At 36.9% G+C, this 25,344-nt stretch overlaps 2 protein-coding genes across 2 annotated transcripts; both read left to right on the top strand.

The window, feature by feature from the left end:
- Nucleotides 1-4,468: 4,468 nt before the first annotated feature.
- Nucleotides 4,469-23,721, top strand: LOC131689341 (ninjurin-A-like). Its single transcript, XM_058974364.1, has 5 exons — nt 4,469-4,825; nt 5,314-5,341; nt 23,087-23,136; nt 23,204-23,403; nt 23,475-23,721. The coding sequence occupies exons 1-5, from the start codon at nt 4,493-4,495 to the stop codon at nt 23,710-23,712; spliced, it is 849 nt and encodes a 282-aa protein (XP_058830347.1). The 5' UTR covers nt 4,469-4,492; the 3' UTR covers nt 23,713-23,721.
- A 78-nt stretch (nt 23,722-23,799) lies between these two features.
- LOC131689345 (uncharacterized) lies at nt 23,800-24,659 on the top strand. The gene is made up of 2 exons (XM_058974369.1): nt 23,800-24,282; nt 24,358-24,659. The coding sequence occupies exons 1-2, from the start codon at nt 24,041-24,043 to the stop codon at nt 24,509-24,511; spliced, it is 396 nt and encodes a 131-aa protein (XP_058830352.1). The 5' UTR covers nt 23,800-24,040; the 3' UTR covers nt 24,512-24,659.
- Nucleotides 24,660-25,344: the final 685 nt, after the last annotated feature.

Raw genomic sequence — 25,344 nt, forward strand, 5'->3', positions numbered from 1 at the left:
TTGACATTTATTGATGGGGTAATGTGAATAACTTTTAAAAGGGCATAATTACACGTATTTCTTGTTTTTGTTGGAGCAAAATTCCAAATATCTCGCATTTGGGAAGATTTTTGTTAAATGAATTTTGATTTCAAAAGGATACTTAGAACTATAATTTGTAACAAAATTACAGTTTTAAATAACATTTAGTATGAAATTTAAAAATATGTATAGTCATTGTTAGAAAAACTTTTTTACGGATAAGTTCTCCATCATGCAATCACATTCAAAATGTTTCTTTTCTCTTTAGTTTTTTGTTGACAAAATTTACACTATATATTCGTACATCGCTACATATTAGTTTCGTACAGACAATTTTCATAAAATATACGAATTTTTCGAATATATTATAAATCATTCGTAGTTCTATTGAAATCTTTTATTCTTTATTACGAGTTTTTCGTAAAAACCACGAAACGACTTTTGTTGGCATATTACGAATCGGCTTCATTAGGTAAACGAATTATTCGCTTATATGTACGAAAGTTACTTACAGCACCATTCGCCAAATCGTTAACACCAAAAGAGCTTCAATAAACGTAGAATATAGTCGGTGTTAAGGCAGACCGGACTAAGTGACAAAATATTGATCTCGAGAAAAACGGGTTTAAAGTTTGAATCGCAGCATCCATTACGTTATAATTGGAAATAATTTTTTGCCAAAATTCTTGTTTATGGTTACATATTTCAAATCTGACAAATGTCGAATGTAGCTGAAGAAATTATTTACCCAGTGTTATCATTAACTCATTTTTAGATGTTTTGCGACTTAGTCCTGTCTGACTTAACACCGACCATATGGTGTCTTTGTTGCTATACGTTAGATAATTGTTTATCATCACGACGGTCAAAAAGTCAGTAACCGTCTGCCAGTTTCAGGAAGATTTTCTAAACCTCTTTCGCTTCCAGTTGATCTAGAATCCAGAGCAGTACGGATTTGGTCGGATTCAGTTGAGCCATCGCGAGCTGTTCGTTGATTTTTTATGAATAAGTTTGGGTTTTTCTCTCTTCCGGAATAATTCACAGAGAAACCGAGCTCGTTTCATATTCTGCCGGAGCAATGTCAAAATAATATGCTATTAAATACGAAAACTTCTCTAAGATGAACGAAATGAATTCGTGCAACCAACGAAAAGGTTTAGTAATATACACAAATATTTATTAAATAAACGAAACATTTCGTTTAATTCACAAAAAACAATGTCGTTTTCAACGATAATATTCGTACAATAGCATAGCATAACATAGCAAAAACGACAGCACTAATCATGTTATTTGTTCATTACACATTGTTACGATCGCTAAAGGGAAGGCAATGTTAGTTGCATTCCTACTTAAGATGCGGGGAACGGGAACATTATTCGATTTTCATATATTGAATTATAATACTGGGTGCGTCATACCAGATTGTTCATCACTTTTACTATTCTTTTTTTCTTTTCTTCCTTCTTACGAGTGCTCTTAATCGTTTTAGAATGATTTTTCTTCAAGCATTTGATTTGGAGCCAGAGCAATATTTTTCGTATCGTGAAGAGGACAACTTGCCCGCATATTTTGCTATATCCTGCTATCTGAAAGAATAATAAAATTAATTCCTTACATATGGATATTCTATTCTAATAATCAATTGGGACTGTCTGCCGATTTTTAGCCGAAATGCTAACGATTTGACCATGAAGAATACGTCAGACAGCCACAATTGAACCCCCTCGACAGCAGTTTGGTCTTACCAAGCCGTAACGTGGGTGGCGTTGTGAGCACTGTCGAATAGGGGTTGAGAATAGTTTGAAACAACATCTGATGTTGTTCTAAATGTATATGATCGAGACACCATGTCTTGGATCCGTCATCGAGCCTAGTTTGCGTACGATAGCATTTGTGCAATGTACACTAAATATGTAAAATTTACGAAAACTTTCGTTCATCAAGCGGCCATCTTCAGTTCATGAAATGAACGAAACCTACTATGTACAATGCACGAAAATCAAATTGAATGAGCTCGTGAATTGCACGATCAATTTCATTACATTTACGAATTTATATTTTCAGTGTGTTTGAACATTTTTTAGCACCTGATTATCAATTTATCTGAATTTTTGTTAATCGTGGCAATCATTGCTGAGCTTAGTTCTGATTTTTGGAGAGTTTCACTGCTACATTCTTCAATATGTTCTTGTTTAAATTTCACGAAATACAATTTTAATCAGTGCTGCCGAGATACATGTTTGTCTAAATTTTTTTTTTAAATTTCGAGAGTGCTTTAGCGCGTGTGCACAATGTTTTTTTTTGCGCCAAAAATGTGCGAAAAATTATTTACGCGAAAACGGTGAAGCTTACAGCAATGATGATAATCCAAGACCTTAATTTTGATGATATAGTTATAGTGTTTAATCCCCCTTGAAGTGAGACATCTGCTACAATTTTTTTCAAAGTATGAAAAACAAGATGAAAGCTTTAGAAATGTTAAAGAGCTTGTTTTGCGGACATCTTTACTGAAGATCCAAAATCTCTATCTGTAGTACACTCGAAGTTATTGACCGTTGTTTGTGAAAAAGACCCCATCAAAACTTCTTAAATATTGTAGATAAAGTTTCGGCATGTTCCATAAACTTGTTAGTCTTATCACGGTACATATCATTTCAGAACAGATCATCGGTCTGTCTTTTGCGGCTTAAAAGTTATTGGGGAATTTTTGGTAAAATTACCAAAAGTTTTAAAAGTATTAACTTTTGAACGTGCAAAAACGGGCAGCCAGCATTAGTTGCAATTAGAAATGCTCCATCAATTCTATAAAACTCAATAGAGCTCACTTGTCTCTCGCTGTCTTCAGTAGTAGATGTTTTGAAAAAATATTATTTTTCAAAAAATCCCCAATATTTTCGAAAATACTCGATATGAAAAATTATGCAGTAATAAAAATTGATGACTGAAAGAACTTCGTAGAATATATGAAACCACTAGAAATGATAATTGAAAAGAATAATATTTTTGGGGTCATCCAAAATAGAACGTGCTATAACTTCTTAAGCATTTAAAGAAGATGCTTCGCGCATCCAGCAAAGCTATTTGTGGAATCAATCTCCACAATTTTTCCCAAGACGTTAGCTCATTCCTTTTACTAGAAACAAAAAAAAAATAGTTGAAAATCTCACTTATACGAGGATTAATCACTAAAATCATAGCAACAAATGACAAACATTGCTATTTTTGATGCATAGTCAGAAAATACTGCTGACGTAAACGCAGCCGTTCCCGTTAACTACCAATCACCATTTGAAATAGTTTATTTTTCAAATTACTTTGAAAATACATAAGATAAGCCATTGTCGTAATATAGAAAGTTGTTCATTTTGATAATTCAGACCTTTTTACGGAACATACCTAACTTGTCAGAATGACATTTTATAAGTTATAATGAATTGGTTTTAAAGGGATCATCCACAAACAACCAGCAATAATGTTCAAAACTTTTAAAGATAAAGACTTTGTGTTGGTAAACATATCTCACTTTTATGGAGATTAGTCATTAAAATAACAACACCATATGAAAGTGCTTGTAATGTCCACAAATTCCTCCGAAGACGTCATTGACCCAAATTTAACGACTTAGGCGAAATTAACAGATCGCATTTTTTGGCAAAAAAAACTGTGCGCTGTCTACATGTAAGGGACCATTCATAAATTACGTAACGCTTTTAAGGGGGGGAGGGGGTACAGCAAGTTGTGACATGTTGTGACATAGGGGGGAGGGGGAGTTAGCTAGATCGTTACGTAACATGTTTTCACCGAAGAAAATTTTTTTTTTCTAGGAATTCGTTACGTAACAGGGGAGGGGGGGATGAAGAAATTTGTGACAATTTGTTACATGGGGGGAGGGGGGAGTCAATTTTGGGCAATTTTTGCGTTACGTAATTTATGAATGGTCCCTAAGCTAGCCGAAAAAGGACTGTCTTTAATTAACATTTAAAATTCAATAGCTATTTTGGAGATTCCACTAATTGATCTCGTAGTTTTCTCAAATATATTTTCTAAAAACACAGTTTCCTTGCTAAAAAGACCGCTTACTTCAAAGTCCACCACTCTGCCTCGAACTGGTTTCAATTCGACAAACCCTGGACAAACGATTCTCCTAGCAAATTCTAATCAGTCCGTCAATGGATTAGTATAACGCCTGTCTGTTTACCCATGCCCAACAAACCTTGTCCCGAATCGCCGCACTGACTAAACCTACTATAATCGCAGATTTGTCATATATAGACAGAACAAACCAACGGCTATGGGACAAATTTGTTATATATTCGTACCGAGATTCAATTCCTTTGATAAAGGAAAAGACGTAAAACCCAAAGTTTGTGATACCTACTAAAAATCCAAAACTCGTTTAATCAGTATTAATCAAAAGTTCAACCGTCGTGCAGCTTCGGTGACAATCGCGATAAGTGTGTGCAAAACGATGGACAATCAAAAAATGACCAAGCAGCAGTTCTTCGATATAGAAGGGTTGCTTCAGAATCTCAGGGAGAAAGATGGACACAATACGAAATCTGATGAAGCAAACGCATTACTGGTAGATAAAACGAATGGTTCGCAGCTGATTCGCAAACCGCACGAAGTGATTAACAAATCCACCTCTAGAGAACTGGTTCGATACCATTCGATAGTGGAACTGGGAGAGTTTGAAGATGACTACGGAAGTTGCAAGGATTCGACGGAAAACGTCAATCAACTGTCGATTGTGTTTGGAGATTCTGGCAAACAAAAACCTGATTTGGTCGTCGCTCAATCGGTAAGTGTCGTGTTTTGGTTAATTCCTATTTGTTTGTCTTATCTAATCGAGTGGATGCATACTATATGTCAAACGGAAGCAGTGCGGTATGCGTATTGAAGAGTCTCGGACGACACTATAATAGTAATTTGTATAGTTAATGTTTTCATGAATAATCTAGCCGACACGAAAACGATGCAACGGCTTAGGACAAAATGTACCAATAAATTCAAAACAATGTTTTTTCGTTGATTCCTCTGCAAACTCGTTTTCACTTTAAGATTGAAAATTAAATCGGGTATTTTTGATACTGAACCATAATACTAGAGAAGTAATATATTTTAGAAGTAAATAAAATAACCAAATAATTTATTAACGCTACCTACCTCTATTTATCTAATTAGAAATGTTATTTCAACAAAATAATACAATCAAATAAAATATGTATTAAAAACTATAAATTAATTAACAAAATAAACTATTTAGTACACACTTTATATTTTTTTCAGAGTGAAAAACCTTCTCATGGATCTCCAGGTAAGAATAATTCGCCAAAATCCTGCCTCTATGTTTGTTGTTGTTGGACAAAATTTGCGAAATAATGGATAGACTATATTAAATTAATGCGAATCGATTCAAAGCGTATCATAATTCAATAAAAATCATCAAACTGTTTCGTTAATCGATTACAGCAATTGATCACTGATAACGTTCATTAAATAGAGAAAAGGTCTAATTTCAAGTTTATTGAGTTATTTTATGTCTATGAAACACACAGTAATAATGCGTAAGAATTTATACGTATACCAATAAGAGTGAGTGCGTGAGATTATTACACCAAATTTAGCTTCACTTTCAACAGGTTACAACAGATTTAACCGCAATCAGGTATGGGAAAAATACATTCGAAATTCACTCCACTGCATTCAGGTCGGACAGAGAATGCGAAAAATTCGCAAACTAAAAAAGCAGTTTTTTTCCACACCGTATGTCAGATCTTCATAAAAATCAATCAGCGTATGTAGAATGTTGTTACAGTACTGCTGATTGATTTTTATGAAGATCTGACATACGGTGTGGAAAAAACTGCTTTTTTCGTTTGCGAATTTTACCCTTTCTCTGTCTAACCTTCATCTTCTGATACATCTCATGCAAGCAATCGCTGTGTTTGTCTCACGAAGTGAACGCCAGGCAGGGATGTTATGCACCTCAGAGCAAATAAAGAGAAGAATAACAAACGCTCTTTGCACTTTTTATGCGAACCACAGCTCTTCTCTTTCACAATAAAGATAAACCTCTTCACTCCGATGCGTGTTGCTCCCACACGTGTATTCTACTCCATGGCTGCACGCCACAAAGAGTAGAAATAAATAGTATCGTGGGGCAAAATGATCGTTTTTTCAGCACAGCACTTTTTTGGTTCCTTTTGGGGTCCCAAACAACTGTGCAAAATTTGGGGTCGATTGGTGTTGACCCGGCGTAGCGCATTGCGTTTGAAATTTGTATGGAGATTAGTATGGGAAAACCTACATTTTTGCATTTTTAATTCTACAGACTACAATTCTTCCTTTAGTATGCAAACAAATAGATAGAAGTGTAGTCCAGCATATGCTGAACAACTTTGCCGAAGGATGTATGGTGTTAGAATGTCTCTAAGCCATGTTATAGCTGTTCAAAGTTCGATACATCGAATTAAATGCCAAAAATCATTTTTATTGCCAACACTGCGGGTGTACCAATGGTATTTCATATAGCATTCCAAAATAACATTATATATTTTAGTTTTACCACATTGATATGTTTGGATGAATTATTCAAAAGCCTTAGCTTAATTTCATGAGCGTAGGTAGTTGAGCAATAGACGCCGGGGATGGGGGGAGGCTTTAATATGTGGAAATTCGAACTGAAATGCTGTCGAGTTGGAATGTTCAGATGAATTATTTTAAAACAATTACACAATGTCCTACGCATAATAGTAACGATGAAATAAAACATACTGTATCCCTTTGCCTTGACTTTTATCAATAGAAGTTACGTTGCAGACTGAATCAACTGATGTCGATTTGATATGTCAGAGGATTATATTTCGGTTTAATACGCATTATGATTTGATGGCATGCTCATTTCTATGCTGTTCGATCACGAGGCGTGAAGCTAATTTCTGGATTTCAACATGAAATCCACCAGATCCCTACAACCATTTTTGCTTCAGGTGATCTAACAGTATCGAAATGAGCATCCCATCAATCATAGTGCCTATTAAACTGAAACATAATCAATGCAGTCCTCTGACATATCAACTCGACATCAATTGATTCAGTCTGTAACGTAACTTCTATTGATAAAAGTCAAGGCAAAGCGATACAGTATGTTTTTTTTCCTCGTTACTATTATGCGTAGGACATTGTGTAATTGTTTTGAAATAATTCATCTGAACATTCCAACTCGACAGCATTTCAGTTCGAATTTCTACATATTAAAGCCTCCCCCTATCCCCCCTCACTACGCCCTATTGCTCAACTACCTACGCTCATGAAATTGAGCTAAGGCTTTTGAATAATTCATCCAAACATATCAATGTGGTAAAACTAAAATATATAATGTTATTTTGGAATGCTATATGAAATACTATTGGTACACCCGCAGTGTTGGCAATAAAAATGATTTTTGGCATTTAATTCGATGTATCGAACTTTGAACAGCTATAACATGGCTTAGAGACATTCTAACACCATACATCCTTCGGCAAAGTTGTTCAGCATATCCTGGACTACACTTCTATCTATTTGTTTGCATACTAAAGGAAGAATTGTAGTCTGTAGAACTAAAAATGCAAAAATGTAGCTTTTCCCATACTAATCTCCATACAAATTTCAAACGCAATGCGCTACGCCGAGTCAACACCAATCGACCCCAAATTTTGCACAGTTGTTTGGGACCCCAAAAGGAACCAAAAAAGTGCTGTGCTCGGTTGATGTGGCTATGATTACATTTTTCCATATAACAATGCCCCACCCTAATAAATAGGCTCTTTAGTGTGTATCTTGGTCCCACGCGCACGTAAGTAGAGAAGGCAACCATAGAACATTTTTAAAACGTTCTTCCGATCTAACTTTATCTGAATTGTAGTTTGATTCGCCTGCCTACCTGCTTGCCAGTGAGGGGAGGCACAAAAAAGTGGCTCTTGTGTTAAATCATTATATACAAATTGTAATAGTTCGATTTATTTCATTAGTTTTATTTATTACATTTATTTATTTATTTGTTTTAGTTTTATTACATTATCATTTATTCTCTACATCTTTGAACGAAATTGTGCAGCTTTTGGTGCACACATCTTACTCTTTTTCGTTTTCAAGTTTCTCTTTGTGCGGTCGTTCTGCACATCGCAGTGTTTTTGTGCTGCTCTATTTTTAATCGGTGTATTTCGCTCTTTGTGGCTCATTGTGTGAGAAAATAACAAGCCTGACGCCAGGAAGTATACACTTAGCTTGTCGCAAAGCTCATTCGCGAAAGCAGCTGTGCGGCACTCAATTGGCTCCCGTTCATTCTAAGTCGGAGAGCCTCTCATTCTCTCAATATTTTCTAAGAATGATGTTTGGATGTGAGTGAATCAGATTGGAATATTATTGTTTTGGTTTGCGAGCCACTCTATGAGTCTAATCTTGATTCAATCATCATATTCAATCATTGAATCGTTCAATCGGTTCTCTATCCTTTGCATAGGTAATACATGGATAAATTTATCGTTAAAAGTACCCATTGCTCAAGTGGAAGGATTTTTAATTTTTACATACGCAACGCTTAACGGCTAGCGTGATCTACCAGTCACTGACTTTATTTCTTCTGTTTCACGTGGACGTATGTTTTTCCATTTGTGTATTTATTAATCTATCTGTCTTTTGTACAGTTAAAATATTATCGTTTCAGTTGAAAACTAGAAAATCCAGCCAGCGACAATTTTTTTCTCTCTTGTTCAATGCTAATTGCTCATCATTATATGAAAAAATGCGCAACTTCCGACGTGACTCCATTGTTCAAAACTAGAGAGATTGTGGCTTTCAGTTAACAACTGCAACCACAATATTAAACAATGGCTTTGGATGTCATGACCCACATTCAACCCTGAAATTCAAGGTTATAACATCCAAAAATAGTGGCGCTATAACAACAAAAAGGTAAATTAAAAAAAATGCCTCAAAACATCTAAAATCGTGCAAATTCCCAAATGGGAAAATTTTGGACTACACCAATTTTTTTTTTTGTGCATAAGGACACATACCTTACATCAAGTACGGTTTTTGTTTTAGTGTTTCGGATTCTCCTCGTCAGTAACTAGCACCAACTGGGTGTCTAGTTAGACGATGTATCTAAGCTAGTACCCAAATTAGCACTAGTTAGACACTAAAATCCAAAAAGTCACACGTCTTGCGTGAACACTAAACAACTGGCTTATACCGAGTGATGTCTCGATAGTAAGCACAGAAGTTCTGTTTGCCGTCGAAGAATATGAACCGAAACTGTCTTATGGTTTGAAGACCCAAACGCCTGAAATTATGCAAATTCCCAAATGGGAAAATTTTGGACTATACCAAATTTTTTTTGTGCATAAGGACACATACCTTACATCAAGTAGGGTTTTTGTTTTAGTGTTTCGGATTCTCCTCTAAAATCGTTCCAACGGTTCACCTATGAGTACTATTTAATCCTAGTCAAACCAGCCACAACCAGTTTTAAATGAAACAACCGATAATGAGTCGCGAACGGTTGTTTTATTTGAACCGAAACTCTGACAACCTCAAACCAGCTCAAATTCTGGATGGGCTTTACTGGAATGAAACCATCTTCTTCGGCAACTACCGATCGAGCCAACCCCATACAGGCCCGACGAGAGGGGGGGGGGGCAACTACCCTGGGGCCCGGGTCTGTTTTGGAGGCCCGCATTTTAAACTGAATTGAATTTATTTTAATTTAATTGTTGAAGTTTGTTTCTGTTGATACTGCAAATATATTACAATCAACTACGTTCCAATGGTTTTCTGAAGTACGTGAACGTAACCCAATTAGATTCATTTAACAGTGCAATTGAACCATTCTGGTTTCATTTATCGCAAGTGTTTTTCAAAGAATGTAGTATGAAGTAGTATACAATTTATCATATTCTTAGCTAACTGTTACTAATAAAAGTTGGATATTTTCGGATCGGGGTTGACGAGTAGATGACGAAAATCAATGTATGAAGCCATTTTGAAAACCAAGATGGCGAATTCCAGTTAAGACATCATTATAATCTAAAATATTGACGTTTTCGAAATAAGATAATCATAGAATAGATATAGGTATAGTGATTTGTGATGCGAATGATATGATTATAGAAAACTTTTTTCAACCAGAAGACGCAATATTGGCCTGCAAAAAGGCATCGCTCATCTACTCGTCAAACCCGCTTAAAAACACCCTCATAGTTTATACAGATATTGTTCGAAATAGCTCCAAGCTACCATTTTTTATCATCTACTCGTCAAGCCCGTTTCAAAAATTCCCAAATTGTTAGGGTTATCGAGATTATTGTTCAATCGGAAGTCTCCATTCTGGATTTCAAAAAGGGACCAAATATCCATTTTCATCATGTACTTGTCAAGCCCGTTCCGGAAATATCCATTTTGTTAGGGTTATCGAAAATGTTGCTCAACCAACGAATTTTAATAAGAATGTGAAGCGAACTTTTTTTACGATCTGAATCCCAAAAAACAAACTACGGCTTGGTTCGTAAATGGAGGTTGCAGTGTACACATTTGATGCAGAAAAATATGGGAATTTAACTAGATACTTATTCTACCCATTAGTTTCCACCAAAAGTTGAAACTCTTTCTCTCAGACTTCGCTGTTGGATTCCAGTCATCGCAAATGTAACAATTGATTCCAAAACCGATTTTACCATGTTCAGAAACCGTTTAAGAAAATTCGTTCAGGTCATAGTGACAACTGCAATAGCTGCATCCAGCACTTCAAAATCAACAACATGTATCAACAACAAGAAACAAGGCAGCGTCAGTGGTGCGAGATTTTACATTCAGTTGCCTATTTCTGATTAATTTGCTGAAACCAATATTCAGTTTCAATGCTACCCTCATTCATTCACTTTCAAACTGACTGAAATTTTATGCAGAATCAAATGGTTGAGTGCAGAGGAAATATAAATTCATTCACCAACCAAAACATTCATTTGTTATTATGTGGACAGTTTGAAGGCAGAAGTTCTTTTACATTTTCGAGCATAACTGACTTGCGTAATCTATACCCGAGCAGAGTCTGACAACAAATTGAAAACTAAACTTGATGTTGTGATGTTCGGCAAATGATTACTCAGATTGTTTTCGTTTTGGTCGTTTTAACGGTTAAAAGATCAAAATGGAGAGCAACAAAATTGTCCTATGACATCCAACGGAAAACTAATTCTGCTATTAGTGAGAGTAAATTGAAAGCTTATTGAGATGTTGAAAATGTTTTTGATAACAAAATATGCATTCACTTTTTTTTTTTTTTTTCCATACGTTTATTTGACACGGCATTTGCAAAAGCTTTTTACGCCAGTTTCTTTTTTTTACATAGCACGTTACAAAAATCCTTAAGACTAATTTTAACTATACTAGTACTAACACTGAAATCACTTTATTGTTTGCTTTTTTCCTTACATTGTTGTATTTCATACTGATCTAGTATTTTCGGGTGTATTTATTTACTTTTTTCTGTTATTGTCTAAATTTAAAAACTAAATATTCTAGGACACTTTAATTGGTGAATGATTAGCCTTGGATGAGAGTATGAGGAGATGAATTTAATTAAATTTTGACAGACGCTGTTTTTAGAAAATGATAGATAAGTTCCATGTATAGAGGATCGCGATACGCCAGGATGTCTCTAACAGGAACATGGATTGGTCTTCCTCGGACTTGTAAAGAATCTACTAATTGTGATCTGGCTTCACGATACTCAGTGCAGGACCAAACAACATGCTCAATGTCATGGTAACCTTCTCCACAAGCACAATGATTACCCTCAGCGAGCCCAATACGACGGAGATGCGCATCTAAAGTATAATGATTGGACATGAGCCTAGACATCACACGGATGAAGTCCCGACTTACATCCAATCCTTTGAACCATGCCTTCGTTGATACTTTAGGGATAATTGAGTGTAGCTATCGTCCCATATCTCCATTGTCCCAAGATGTTTGCCAACTAGCAAGTGTCCTCTGCCGAGAAGCGCTATAAAATTCATTGTGCGCGATGGGTCTTTCATATATTTCACCATCTAGTGCACCAATCTTGGCTAAATTATCAGCTTTCTCATTGCCCGCAATAGAGCAATGGGCGGGGAGCCACACTAGGGTAAATTTATAACATTTTCTTGTCAGGTTACTCAGAGATTCTCGTATCTTCCCCAAAAAGAATGGATCGTGATTATCAATCCTCTTTGAGCGTAGAGCTGCAATTGTGCTGAGACTATCAGTGAGGATAAAATAATGGTTCGGGGGTAAAGTATCAATTATTTGAAAACTATAGTGAACAGCTGCTAGTTCCGCTATATAAACAGAGGCGGGTTCTGCAAGTTTGAGAGAAATTGAAAAATTATTGTTGAAAATACCGAAACCAGTGGCCTCACTGATTCGTGACCCATCAGTGTAAAACATTTTAAGGCAGTCTATGTGTTGATATTTACTTGTGAATATTTTAGGGATCTCCCGCGAGCGTAGATGATCCGGAATTCCACGAATCTCTGCTTGCATGGACGTGTCGAAGAATAAAGTGGATTCAGGAATATCTAGTATATTGACGTATGTGTGAACATACCTAGCAGGCGTTATTTCTTGTGACATGTGATTGAAATACACTGTCATGAATCTGGTTTGGGGTTGAAGCTCGACAAGTCTTTCAAAATTTTCAATTACCAGTGGGTTCATAACCTCACATCGAATAAGTAAACGAGTAGAGAGATCCCAGAATCGGTCTTTTAAAGGAAGAACTCCCGCTAGTACTTCAAGACTCATCGTATGGGTCGACTGCATGCAACCTAAGGCAATTCGTAAACAGCGATACTGTATCCGTTCCAGTTTAATAATGTGAGTGTTCGCAGCTGAACGGAAACAGATGCACCCATATTCCATTACTGAAAGTATTGTTGTTTGATACAATCTTATCATGTCACTTGGATGAGAACCCCACCATGATCCAGTTATTGTTCGCAGAAAATTTATCCTTTGTTGGCATTTCGTTATTAGATACCTAATGTGGCCTCCCCATGTGCCTTTAGAATCGAACCAAATTCCAAGGTATTTAAAAGTCAGGACTTGGGCAATCGTTCTACCAACCAACTGAAGCTGAAGCTGAGCTGGATCACGCTTCCTTGAAAAAACAACCAACTCTGTTTTCTCCGTAGAGAAATCGATGCCTAACTTCAAAGCCCAACTTGATAAATTATCCAAACTATCTTGCAGTGGTTGTTGTAAATTTAAGGCTTTTGGTCCTGTAACAGAAACCACGCCATCATCTGCAAGTTGCCTTAGAGTGCATGGGCTGACAATACAATTATCAATATCATTCACGTAAAAATTGTAGAGAAGGGGGCTTAAACAAGAACCTTGTGGGAGACCCATGTAACTTATTCTGAGTGTCGCCAAATCGCCATATGAAAAATGCATGTGCTTTTCTGACAATAAATTGTATAAATAATTATTTAATATCGGTGAAAGACCACATTGATGTAGCTTCTCCGAGAGAACATCAATGGAGACTGAGTCGAATGCTCCTTTTATGTCTAAGAACACAGACGCCATTTGTTCTTTTTTTGCGTAAGCGAGTTGGATTTCTGACGAAAGTAGCGCCAGACAATCATTCGTTCCCTTTCCCCTCCGAAAACCAAACTGGGTATCTGATAGCAAGCCGTTCGCCTCAACCCAATTGTCGAGACGTCGTAGGATAATTTTTTCCAACAATTTCCTGATGCAGGATAGCATTGCAATCGGTCGATACGAGTTATGATCGGAGGATGGTTTTCCCGGTTTTGGAATAGCGATAACTCTCACTTGTCTCCAGTCGTGCGGGACAATGTTCTGCTCAAGAAGCTTATTGAATAAATTCAACAAGCGTCTTTTTGCTAGGTCAGGCAGATTCTTCACCAAGTTGAATTTAATTCTGTCTAGTCCCGGAGCATTATTGTTGCATGAGAGGAGTGCAATTGAGAATTCCATCATTGTCAAAGGCGAATCTATGAAATCGTTACTTGTGGGAGCATCGCGAGTGATTTTCTGCGCAGGAGCAGAATCGGGACAAATTTTCTTGGCAAAATTAAATATCCAACGATTCGAAAAATCTTCGCTTTCATTAGTCACGTTTCGATTCCTCATTCTTCTGGCTGTGTTCCAAAGAGTACTCATTGATGTTTCTCTTGACAAGCCATTAACGAAGTGTCTCCAATAACTAGATTTTTTGGCACGACGTATACTGTCAAATTTGTTTTGCAAAATGAAATAATTTTCAAAGTTCTCACGTATACCCCCTTTCTGTTTCATAATTTCTTTGTAGGCAACTTGTTTAGCTTCATATGCATCAGAGCACTCTTTGTCCCACCAAGGATTAGGGGGTCGTCTATTTATTGTCATTGCAGGATTGCATTTCGTTTGGGCTTGTTCTGCTGCTTCAATAATTAAACCCGCTAAGAATTCATATTCTTCGGTAGGGGGTAGCTCTTCTGTCGAAGCAAGAGAAGTGGAAATTAATGTTTCGTATGTTTTCCAATCAATATTTCGTGTTAAGTCATAAGGAACATTGATTGAATTCGTAAGGCCTAATTCACTGTTAATTGAAACAACGATTGGCAAATGATCGCTGCCGTGAGGATCAGGTACAACCTTCCACGTGCAATCTAACCGAAGTGATGTCGAGCACAGAGATAGATCTAATGCACTTGGACGTGTAGGAGGTCTGGGGATGCGTGTTGTTTCGCCAGTATTTAAAACTGTCATATTAAATTCGTCACAAACATTGTATATCAAAGAGGATCGATTATCATTGTAGAGGGAACCCCACAATACTCCGTGCGAGTTGAAGTCTCCCAGTATCAGACGCGGAGCAGCCATGGATTCCACTACCTCAAAAATTTGACGTTGTCCAATTTGAACTTTGGGAGGTATATATATAGAAGCGATAGACATGTATTTGCCTTTAATGTTCGTTTGGACAGCTACAGCCTCAATGCCCGCAAACAAGGGGATGTTAATTCTATAGAAAGAATAGCACTTTTTAATTCCTAGAAGCACTCCTCCATACGGGGTGTCTCGGTCTAGGCGAATAATGTTGAAATCATTTAAGTTGAAATTAATGTTTGAGGTAAGCCATGTTTCACATAGAGCAAAAGCATCGCATTTTAAATTATGCAGTAAAATTTTTAAGGAATCAATTTTAGGTATGATACTTCTGCAATTCCACTGTAAAACAGTAATGGAATCTTTCATTGGAGGAGGTGAATTACCCATTGAAAGATACAATCGCTGCAAGGATGGGCCATTGAGCAATCAGCTGCTCTAAAAATGTTCTAATTGTTGGGAGGAAAGCTGAAAGTATACTCTTTAGTGGTTCAGAAATATTGAATGCTTTAAAAATCCAATCAACAATTTCAGAAAATTTCAATAATCCTACCCCCGGCTGAGGCTCAGAGGAAGTCGAAATTTTATTATTTCCAGTAATGGTGTTCTGTTTGGATTGTACGTTTCCAAAACCGGGCGGAATTGATTTCGGTTTTGAATCGGAATTTTTCGGTTTTGGGCGCAGTTTATCTATTGGTGGAGAAATTTTAAGGCCCTTGCTTGGCAGCTTGGGAAAAGAAGACTGTTTTCTTTTTCTGGAATTTCCGGGTAAAACAAATGATGTACCTTCGCACGCCCCGTCAGAGTCAGACTGTTCCGAAAATAGAGATGCGTAAGTGTTTTCTAAGAAGATGGGTTTAGGGGTAGCATTTTTCAACATTTCTGCATAGGAGCGCTTAGACCTCTCCTTCAAGGATCGTTTAATTTTATCCTCACGCAATTTATAAATGGGGCATGCAGGGAGCTCATGTGAGTTTTCTCCGCACATTAAACATTTTTCTGAATTTTCATTGCATGTATCCTCTTGATGAGAACCCCCACATTTGCCACACCGTGCCTTATTGGAACAGTAAGTGGCTGTGTGGCCAAGCTGTTTGCAATTAAGGCAATTCATTACACGAGGGATAAAAAGGCGAACAGGGAGACGAATCTTATCGATAATGACATAGTTGGGCAGCGCAGACCCAGCGAAAGTCACTCGAAACGAGTCAGACAGTCGATAAACTTTTTTATCTCCTTCGTGTGATACTGAATGCAATTGCTTGCATTCAAGTATTTTTACGTCTTTAAGTATGGTGTCTTTGAAACGACCAACCCCATGCTTAACTAAGTCATCAACAGTCAAACTCGATTCTGTGATGACCCCATCAATTTCAATTTCTTTTGAAGGAATATACGCTCTATACTCACGCGTAAAAAGCTCGCAAGAAGCAATTGCATTGGCTTGTTTGAGACTACCAACGACAATGCGTATTTTATCTTTATTAACTTTGACGATCTCTTTTACATCCGAGAATCGCGAAGTCAAATCTTTAGAAATTTGAATGATATTTAGCGCCTTTGCTTTACGCCTAATAAATACAATCCATGGTCCCGTTGACGACTCTGGGTAAATTTTAATTCTAGTCGGATTTACATTTTCAGCATAAGGCTTAGGGGGCGGGTCTGTTACTCGTTCTCCCATCTCTTCATCCATTTTACCTAGCAAGAAAAACTATCACAAAAAGGAATGAAAAATATACCTGTAGAACACACCTCATGTGTTACGTTGTAAACTCGGTGCCCGTTGTTTGACAATGTGACACTTGCTGTCCTTCTTCGTCGCGTTGCTTCTTCAGTAGAGAAATAGTCCTACCTGCAACACTTTAAAACTCTCTCCGATTAAGCTGCTCGTCGGTATCACCACCACAAGCGCGCTCTCTCCGTTTCCACCACCTCGGTAGACAAATGTGGCTACCTGTGGCTTGCTGCGAAAATCCCACTGTCGATGCGGCACTTTTCGGTGCCACTTGTTTTCCTTATTCGTCGTACCACTTCTGCGGTAGACAAATAGAGCAAATGGGTCTACCTGTGACGCTTCCCTCTCGTCGATTAGAATTGCCCGACGACACCAATACACTATATTTTTTCTGTGTGTACAGGCACGATCACTGTCGATTTCTGCCACCGCGGTAGGCAAATTTGTCTACCCGCGGTTTGCTGTCAAAACACCACTTGTCGAGGATGCCGTTGACCACGCCTCCGACGTATCAACTGTCGACTCACACTTAACAAACTGGTCTCTCTCTCTCTCCCACAATAACGCATACAGCGTCTCGCACTCCGTCACTCTCTCGAGAACAAAACCTTCCACCTGGAGGCACAACCGTCTCGGTCGGTTGCAAAAACTGTTATGAAAGTTACAAAATATGCATTCACTTTGATGTTTCACCAAAGAAATATAAACATAGAAAATTCTTCTAAGAAACAAAGATAGCAAAAGGGGATCAAAATTTGATATTATATTTAAAAAATCTAAAACTGATAGCAAAACAAGATTTCAATTTGATGCTACTATCAAAATATGATTTCTACTTGTTGTAATTTTGATGGTCGACTTTGCTCGGGTATCTGGTGCACTTTTGATAATTCCTCTCAGAGTTAGCATAGAAACAAGATTCAGTTTGCTTCTGAAACCGAACATATGCGAACATGAATGCGTTGTACCGAAAAAGTGAAGGACGAGGGAAACAAACCAAACATTCGACTCATCGTGGTGGGCATAAATTGAATTTTGTTTCTCCTTCAAGCTCAAGAAGGGATGTCAATTTTTCTAAGCTCTGATTCTGGGCATCATTAACGATGGTAGCATTAACGTGCGTCAAGGGAGTATGAACGATGGCGATATAGACTGTATGGCAACGCCGCAAAAAGGGTTTCCAATTGCAATGGCTAGTCGGGCAAAAGTCATTCTAATGGTCAGCCACAAATATTCCTTTATGAATTTTTATTTTTTCCATCTATTACATGTTTAAAATACTGATGGCTCTGTTAAGCTAACGCATTGAATCGTGTCAAAAAAACAATTTTCATAAAAAATAGTTTAATTGAAACGGTTGCATCCGTATAGTTTCTCAAATCGATATTGAAATAAGAAGTCATATATGGTAGGGCCCGTCAGTACACCAAATTCTTTTTTTGCACGGGGGATGCGTTCCGTGCAAAAAAAAACCGTGTAAAAAAATCCGTGTTATTTCGAGAAACCGTGTAAAAAAAAATCCGTGCTATTTCGAGAAACCGTGCAAAAAAAATCCGTGCTATTTCGAGAAACCGTGCAAAAAAAATCCGTGTTATTGCGAGAAACCGTGCAAAAAAAATCCGTGCTATTTTGAGAAACCGTGCAAAAAAAAATCCGTGTTATTTTGAGAAACCGTGTAAAAAAAATCCGTGCTATTTTGAGAAACCGTGTAAAAAAATCTGATTTTTTTTTATTTAACAGCTATTTTCTAATGGTATTTAACAATGAATACTGTTGGACATTTTAAATGCACAAGGGGGCTGTCAGTGTGCCCAGTAGAAGTTTTTTAATTTTTCGAGGTTTTTTTTAGAAAAATGTAAGTTTTTTTATTCGTTAAAAGAAGTTATTGTCCTTTGAAAAGCAATAGTTAAAATGGTAAAATGTTTCAACTATTTAGAGTTTGTTAACTTTTTGTAGATTACACTGTGCTACAGTGATTTTAAACTTTTAAAATGAACTAGTATAACAAATGCGATACAAAGTAATGTACACACGAAAATTTGAAGCAAACAAACATTTTTTGGGACCTTTGCCACAACAAAATTAGCTGCGTTGTCATTTTCAGCCGATTTTCGGTTTTGTAACATTTTTTGAACGAAGAAAACTAGACCTTTCGAACAGTATGCGGTCATATACAGTTTGGTAAGAAACATTGTTCGATTCTGGGACAACAATATCAAAATTGTATTTTTTGCGATTTTTTCATGTAAATGGTTATCTTCTCATTAAAAGAATTTTCATGAAAAGTAAAAAAATCATTTTGATGCAAAGACTCTTGCGCAATTGAAATGTCAGAAATTGTCAATTTTCAACGGCCTATTGATTGGCTTTTACTTAATTAAATACTCTTTCCTGGAAAGAGGCAGCATTTGCCATTTTGCAATGTTGACATTTGCCATTTTGCAATGTTTGATTAAAAATTCTATATAGTTGAAGTTGAAAAATTCGCTATTTTTCACTTAGCGAATCTAGTTTTTTTAACGACTGCAACCTATGCCTTGGTGGATATCGGTCCGTCCCGCGAGGCAAACTTTGCAAAATCGTACGAAATTGCGACTATCTGCCAATTAAACACCGATCTTCAGGAGGACGATAAAGTTTTGTGCATGTGTGTCTCAAAAAGTGTGATGTCCTCTAATTTGTCTACTTCTAAAAAATATTCTCCTGCCAGTGCGTTTGAGTCGTCTATATCTATACTAAACCAATTTAGAATTAGAACCGCCTTTGTCTCTATTCTTTTCTTTCGTCTCCTAGGTCTGAAGCGGATCAATCGACTATTAATAAATATGATAAAAGATGCCAGCAGTATTGGCCCTTATTCGCAAATACTTTATTCACTACAACTGTGCTATATTTCTTCTCGATCTTATAACAGAATTTGAAAATCTCTGTTCTAAATAGTCGATATTGGTAGTTGTTATGATGTACAATACATTAGGAAAATATGCTAAAGTAGTGACAATATTTTTCAGTTCCACAGATACAATCTCCCTTTATTGGATACTTCAGAGTTATTCGCATCTGCTCTCGGAGACCACCAATCCTCCAAACACATTTCAACCACTGAGCATTCAACTCGAGCATATCACACCGAGGAAGCGATTTGTTATTTCCAAGAACCAAAGCTCGAGTGAAACAATCAACATTCTCGTAGGTGCCAGTCCTGCACATCTTCTTGGAACCAGCTAACATATCCAAGCTCGACAGCTAGCTGAAGTCACATATATCTCCACCCAAGCGAAGTGATCAATTCGCTTGTAAGTAGGACCACTCATCTACAAACCAGTCATGAACACATCCGTACCAACGAGAATGGATCATACCAGACGAAGGCCACAGGTCCAGCACCAACTTGTCCCATCTCAGTAAAAAAATAGACTTGTGCCTGTTCCTAACTCTTTGAAAGCTCTATTTAATCAGAGATCACTAATTGGTTGATAAAAAGAAACATCAGTCGTTATCTACTCAGACCAAACAATACGTATTGCGTATCCCTGCATATTAAAATCTCCGCTATCAGTTTCTAGCTTATCAAACTGAACAAGCAAAATTAATATACTTTGTGTAGTGGCACTACCCGGGGAACTTGGCCAAATACCAATTGCTCCATTGCCAATGCGATGTGATATATGAACCGGAATATTATTTGATGATATCTAAAAAGCATACAATCCTATACAAACCATAGCCCAACATTATTGATTTTCAACTACCATAACTTGAATTTTGATTAACAACTCTTTTCCTAAAATTGAAAAATACGTGATTTTTACACATTGGCAGATCATCCCCATTTGTATTGCAAATATCCAATGCCATTAATTTTCAGCTGCCGTTACTAAATGCCTATTAAAAAAAAATATTTTTTTTGCACGGTTTCTCGAAATAACACGGATTTTTTTTGCACGGTTTCTCAAAATACCACGGATTTTTTTTGCACGGTTTCTCGAAATAACACGGATTTTTTTTACACGGTTTCTTGAAATAACACGGATTTTTTTTGCACGGTTTCTTGAAATAACACGGATTTTTTTTACACGGTTTCTCGAAATAGCACGGATTTTTTTTGCACGGTTTTTTTTTCACGGGATGATCAAATCATTAAACTGGTATATCGAAATAGGTATTTTATACATAAAAATCGTGTTATTTTGCAAAACCGTGCAAAAAAAGTCGTGCAAAAAAAATCCGTGCAAAAAAAGTGCGTGCAAAAACAGAATCCGGTGTACTTCAAACCCCGGGGCCCGGCGCGGCTCTCGACGGCCCTGACCCCATATAGGGTATTTATACGCGATTAAAGAGTTTAGGCAGAAAGTCAAAAAAATTCATATTAAAATCCTAGAGGGCGAATATCTTTTAAAATTATATTTTTGGTACGGGTTTAGCGAGTAGTTGCCAGCAATAGATATCTGACGTCAATAAAAAATCCAAAATCGATTCCATCTGCTAAGAATTTTTTTTTTGCCCCAACCATATTTTTTTTGAACACGCTTCGACAACATCGAAACGTCATATTTCTGACAGCCATGAAAATGCTTGTTTTATAATATTACCATGACAGAGAAACAGTTCGTTTCTGATTCGGCCAGAGGTTCTAATTGCACTGTGTTTCACTGAGTCTGTCAAGCAAATGAAAGTTTTGGAAAACATACTACACGGATGTCGCAATATTTGTTGTATCTTAAAATGACGTTAAAAAGATTATTTCAAAACCCACTAATCAAACTTCGCTTCCCATTCGAAGGATTGTATCTAATCCATATTTCAGAACATCTCTTAAAAAGAGCTCACACACTGAAAAAAAATATTGGTAGAAGTAAGAGTGTTCCGCTCTTAGCAAAAAACAACCAACGCCTACTTTTAGGTTGAAAGCAAAATTTTTAAATTAATCAAGAATAATAATCAAAATAAAAGTTTTCCTTTTAAGCCAATGAAGAATTGTTATCAAAATAAAAGTTTTATTTTCAAACTAAGAGTATGCGTTGGTTGTTTTTTGCTAAGAGTGAAAAACTTTTATTTTTACCAACATTATTTTTCTGTGTGCATGATAATTAACAACTATGGGAACTCGACTAAGAGATCAGTTACAAGATCGAATTCCCACAATTTTCCAAAAATCCCCGTGATAGTCCCCAATAGGTTCTCAATGCAGTAATTTGGGAGCAGGGAAAAGCCCGCGGGAGCTGAAATCCTTTCAATATCGCTCTCCAGCAGGCATAAAGTTTTCAGACAATATACTTCCAAAATTATTATTGTACAATATTCAATTGAATTAGTCGGCATCTATTAATTTGTTTTTTTCAACCCAATTAATTTTGGTCTGTGGGGTTTAAACCCCCCTGTGTACGCCACTGGTATAACAAGTTCATAACTCGCAAAATGTGCCACAGGCATGTTCAGTTTAAATTAATTGAGGGTTCTCACTTAATTTGTGCGAAGGGGCAATGGAGGGGATGAATGGATAACTTAGTGACAATTGAATATAATTTATTAAAAGTTGTACGAAATCATCCAGCGTATTATGCAGCATATTAAGAGAGCCGTTTATGTTATATGCTACCTGAAAGATAATAAAATTAACTAAAGATAAGATCAAATAACAACTAGGAAGCTGAATATATTATTGGAGTTCTTCTGCAAGTTTCAACAAGAAAATGAACTAAGAAGGTGACGAAAAATGGGGCGGTACAAAAACACACTTTTGTTTTAATTAACAAAAAATCACCCAATATTTTAAATATTCTTTAATTTATTGAAAATACTTTAGAAATTGATCAATGTTCCCCCGTTTCACGGTTTCTATACATTTGATATTGGCACTCACGGCATTTCGCTGTCAAGTTGCTAATGATCAGCCTAGTCTTGGCATACATGTAGGCGGTTTATTATTGAAAAGTGTTCGAAATAGAGAACTGTTATACTGGTGCGCAAGATCATCCTCCAGGTTGAACAAAGAATGGGTAAAAATCGAAAGCGAAAAAAGCAGTTTATTTCACGTTAGATCTTCTTAAAAATCAATTAGCTTATGTAGAATGATGTAAAAGTATTGCTGATTGATTTTATGAAGATCTAACACACGGTGTGCAAAAAACTCCTTTTTTCGATTATGATTTTTGCCTCAACCTTAACGGACAGACAAAATACCAAATTTTTTAAAAATATATTTTTGAGTAAATTTGGGATTATATGTGAAGTGTTTAGAAGTGTGTTAATTTTGAAATATTTTATTGGTTCATGCTATTTGTAAAATGTTTTACATGTTCAATAAGTGATATTGTTAGAATAGAGCAATGAAATTTTTATATTGATTGCAACACTCGGTAATATATTATATAACTTTTAACGCATTGTAAATTTCAGGTTCTATACAATCCCCCAGCACAAATCCACGACAAGATGCACATAATGCGGTAAGCAAATGTGTATGTTTTAAATAGGACCTGAATATATCTAACCAGCTCCGGAATACCCATTCAGGAATTATCCAACTTTGTACAGAAAAAATCGATAGCACAAGGCATGATGGACCTGGCCCTGGTATCGGCCAACACCAACCAACTGCGCTACGTGATGGACATCGGCGAGCGACATCCATATTTCTATCTTAGTATGGGCCTCATAATCACCAGTCTAGCGATGCAGCTAATCGTGGGTCTGGCGCTTATCTATAACAGCAGGTGGGATTATTCGAAAATTAACCCTTGATTTTATTCGTCTAAATAAACAAACACACTTTGACTGTCGGCAGGTTTAACATTAGAAAAAGAATGGAGATGAAATCAGCAGATCGCATCAACGACTTGTCAGTGATCGGTGTGTTTTTGATCACGCTTGTCAACGTGTTTATTTCTACATTCAACGGAGCCAGCTCGGCGCCTTTTTCCGGCGAAGTAATTCCAATGTCAATTGATGTGGTAACGACCGCGGGACCGGATGTCGGAAGTAGTCACAATGGAACCATTCCCAGTCCGTACGGTGGTTCTTAAGTCTTCCGCGTGTGTCAGCAGTACCGTAAAAATATCAGATTGTATGCAAAATCAACCAACGAGTTCCTCGCTTGTATTTACATCATCTTCAAATCTCGCCAAGTAACACGTCGTTGGCTAAAACTAAGCATGCGATGTTACCTTGAACACGTGTCTCGAAATTTATGAACCAAATCGTAGTGAATAAGGTCTAGTAGGTAGGCAAATCTTCAGCCGAAAATCAAATTTGGTAGTCAATGCAGCTGGCCAGCTGACAGTTCCTATTATAAATTAATAAATACAAAATTTCGGCCACACAAAATCTAAATTTTTGTGAAACTTAACAAAAATGAATTATTCCTGTACGGCTCGGGATTGTCCTCATGTTCAGTACATTCGAAACCTTCTGGAAACCACCGAAACATGTCGAGCGGAAGAGGTCTCCCCCGAATGCGGATGGAGTCGTTACCTACCTTACCTTAAGAAGAGTGCCCGCTATATTGTAGCAGGTCTGGAAATCGTCATATGCTTCTGGTTCTTAATGACCAAGGCCGCCTTGCAAATCTGGCTCCGGGTGCTCGACTCGAAAAGGTAATAAATATTTACGTAAGAATGACTTCCCGTTGGCAAGCTGAGCTGTCTTTGTTTTTTTTCGTGATTCCGTAGCTACTACTGGTTGGGATTTTTGGTGTGTGCCAGTGCACTGATCTCTTCGCTGCCGGGGGTTCGCGGTTCAATGTCGCTGGAAGATGGCTTGTCGGCGGTACACGGAACTATGACGAAACATTGTTCGTGCATGGCACTAATTGCTATTAGGTAGCGGGTTCTAGCGTAGAACGTGGAGTTTTGATAGTCGTGGGGATGAGAAAAAAACCGTTCACAATTGTTTTAATCGACGGTGCTGATTTGATCCGGAAAAATAGTCAGGAGGCTAAATTTCAAATAATTATATCTCCGTGAGAATTGAATTTTTTCGTGATGAGACGTTTAATTATTAATACATATTTCTCGATAAAAAAAATCACATGTTTTTAGTTGAAATAATTTGTTTACTTGGCAAATATTTAGATTTTATTTCTTAGAATCATCTATAAGCGACAAATTGAACAATAGTAATACTGAGATGAAGCTTTCTGGATTTAGCATAGTGGCCAGCTATTATTCAAAATTAGCGGTTAACTAAAATATTTCCAGATTCCAACATCAACTTCGGAGAAAGTTTTTCCGTTAGTTATTAATGAAAAATGAACGATAATAATTATTGATCCGAGTTCCACAAACAGAATAAATTTTGTGCAATACAAAAAGCAGCAAGTTTTCTCTAAATCTCTTAATCTGCTGAACTTCGTAGAGGCCATCGGAGCGGTGTCAAGTTGCATTTTCGCAAAATAATAAATCGATTGTTATCGCACAGGCCACAGCCCACATAAATCATCGTGGCACTTTAAAGTCAATCGCGATGCACACTATAGCCACAGTCATGTCATACTACATAGATGTAAACCTTAGACTGAGAGATTGTTGTTCGTGGTCAATACTGAAAAGTTTCAATTTCTGTTTACCTCCGATCCGTCATTTTGAAGCAGTTTCAATGTCAGCCCCACATTGTGCGAGGATAGGATGCAATCGGTACGCACCAGTTCGTGCGCAGAG

The sequence above is a fragment of the Topomyia yanbarensis genome, chromosome 3 (genome assembly GCF_030247195.1).
Source record: "Topomyia yanbarensis strain Yona2022 chromosome 3, ASM3024719v1, whole genome shotgun sequence".
Classification (NCBI taxonomy): domain Eukaryota; kingdom Metazoa; phylum Arthropoda; class Insecta; order Diptera; family Culicidae; genus Topomyia; species Topomyia yanbarensis.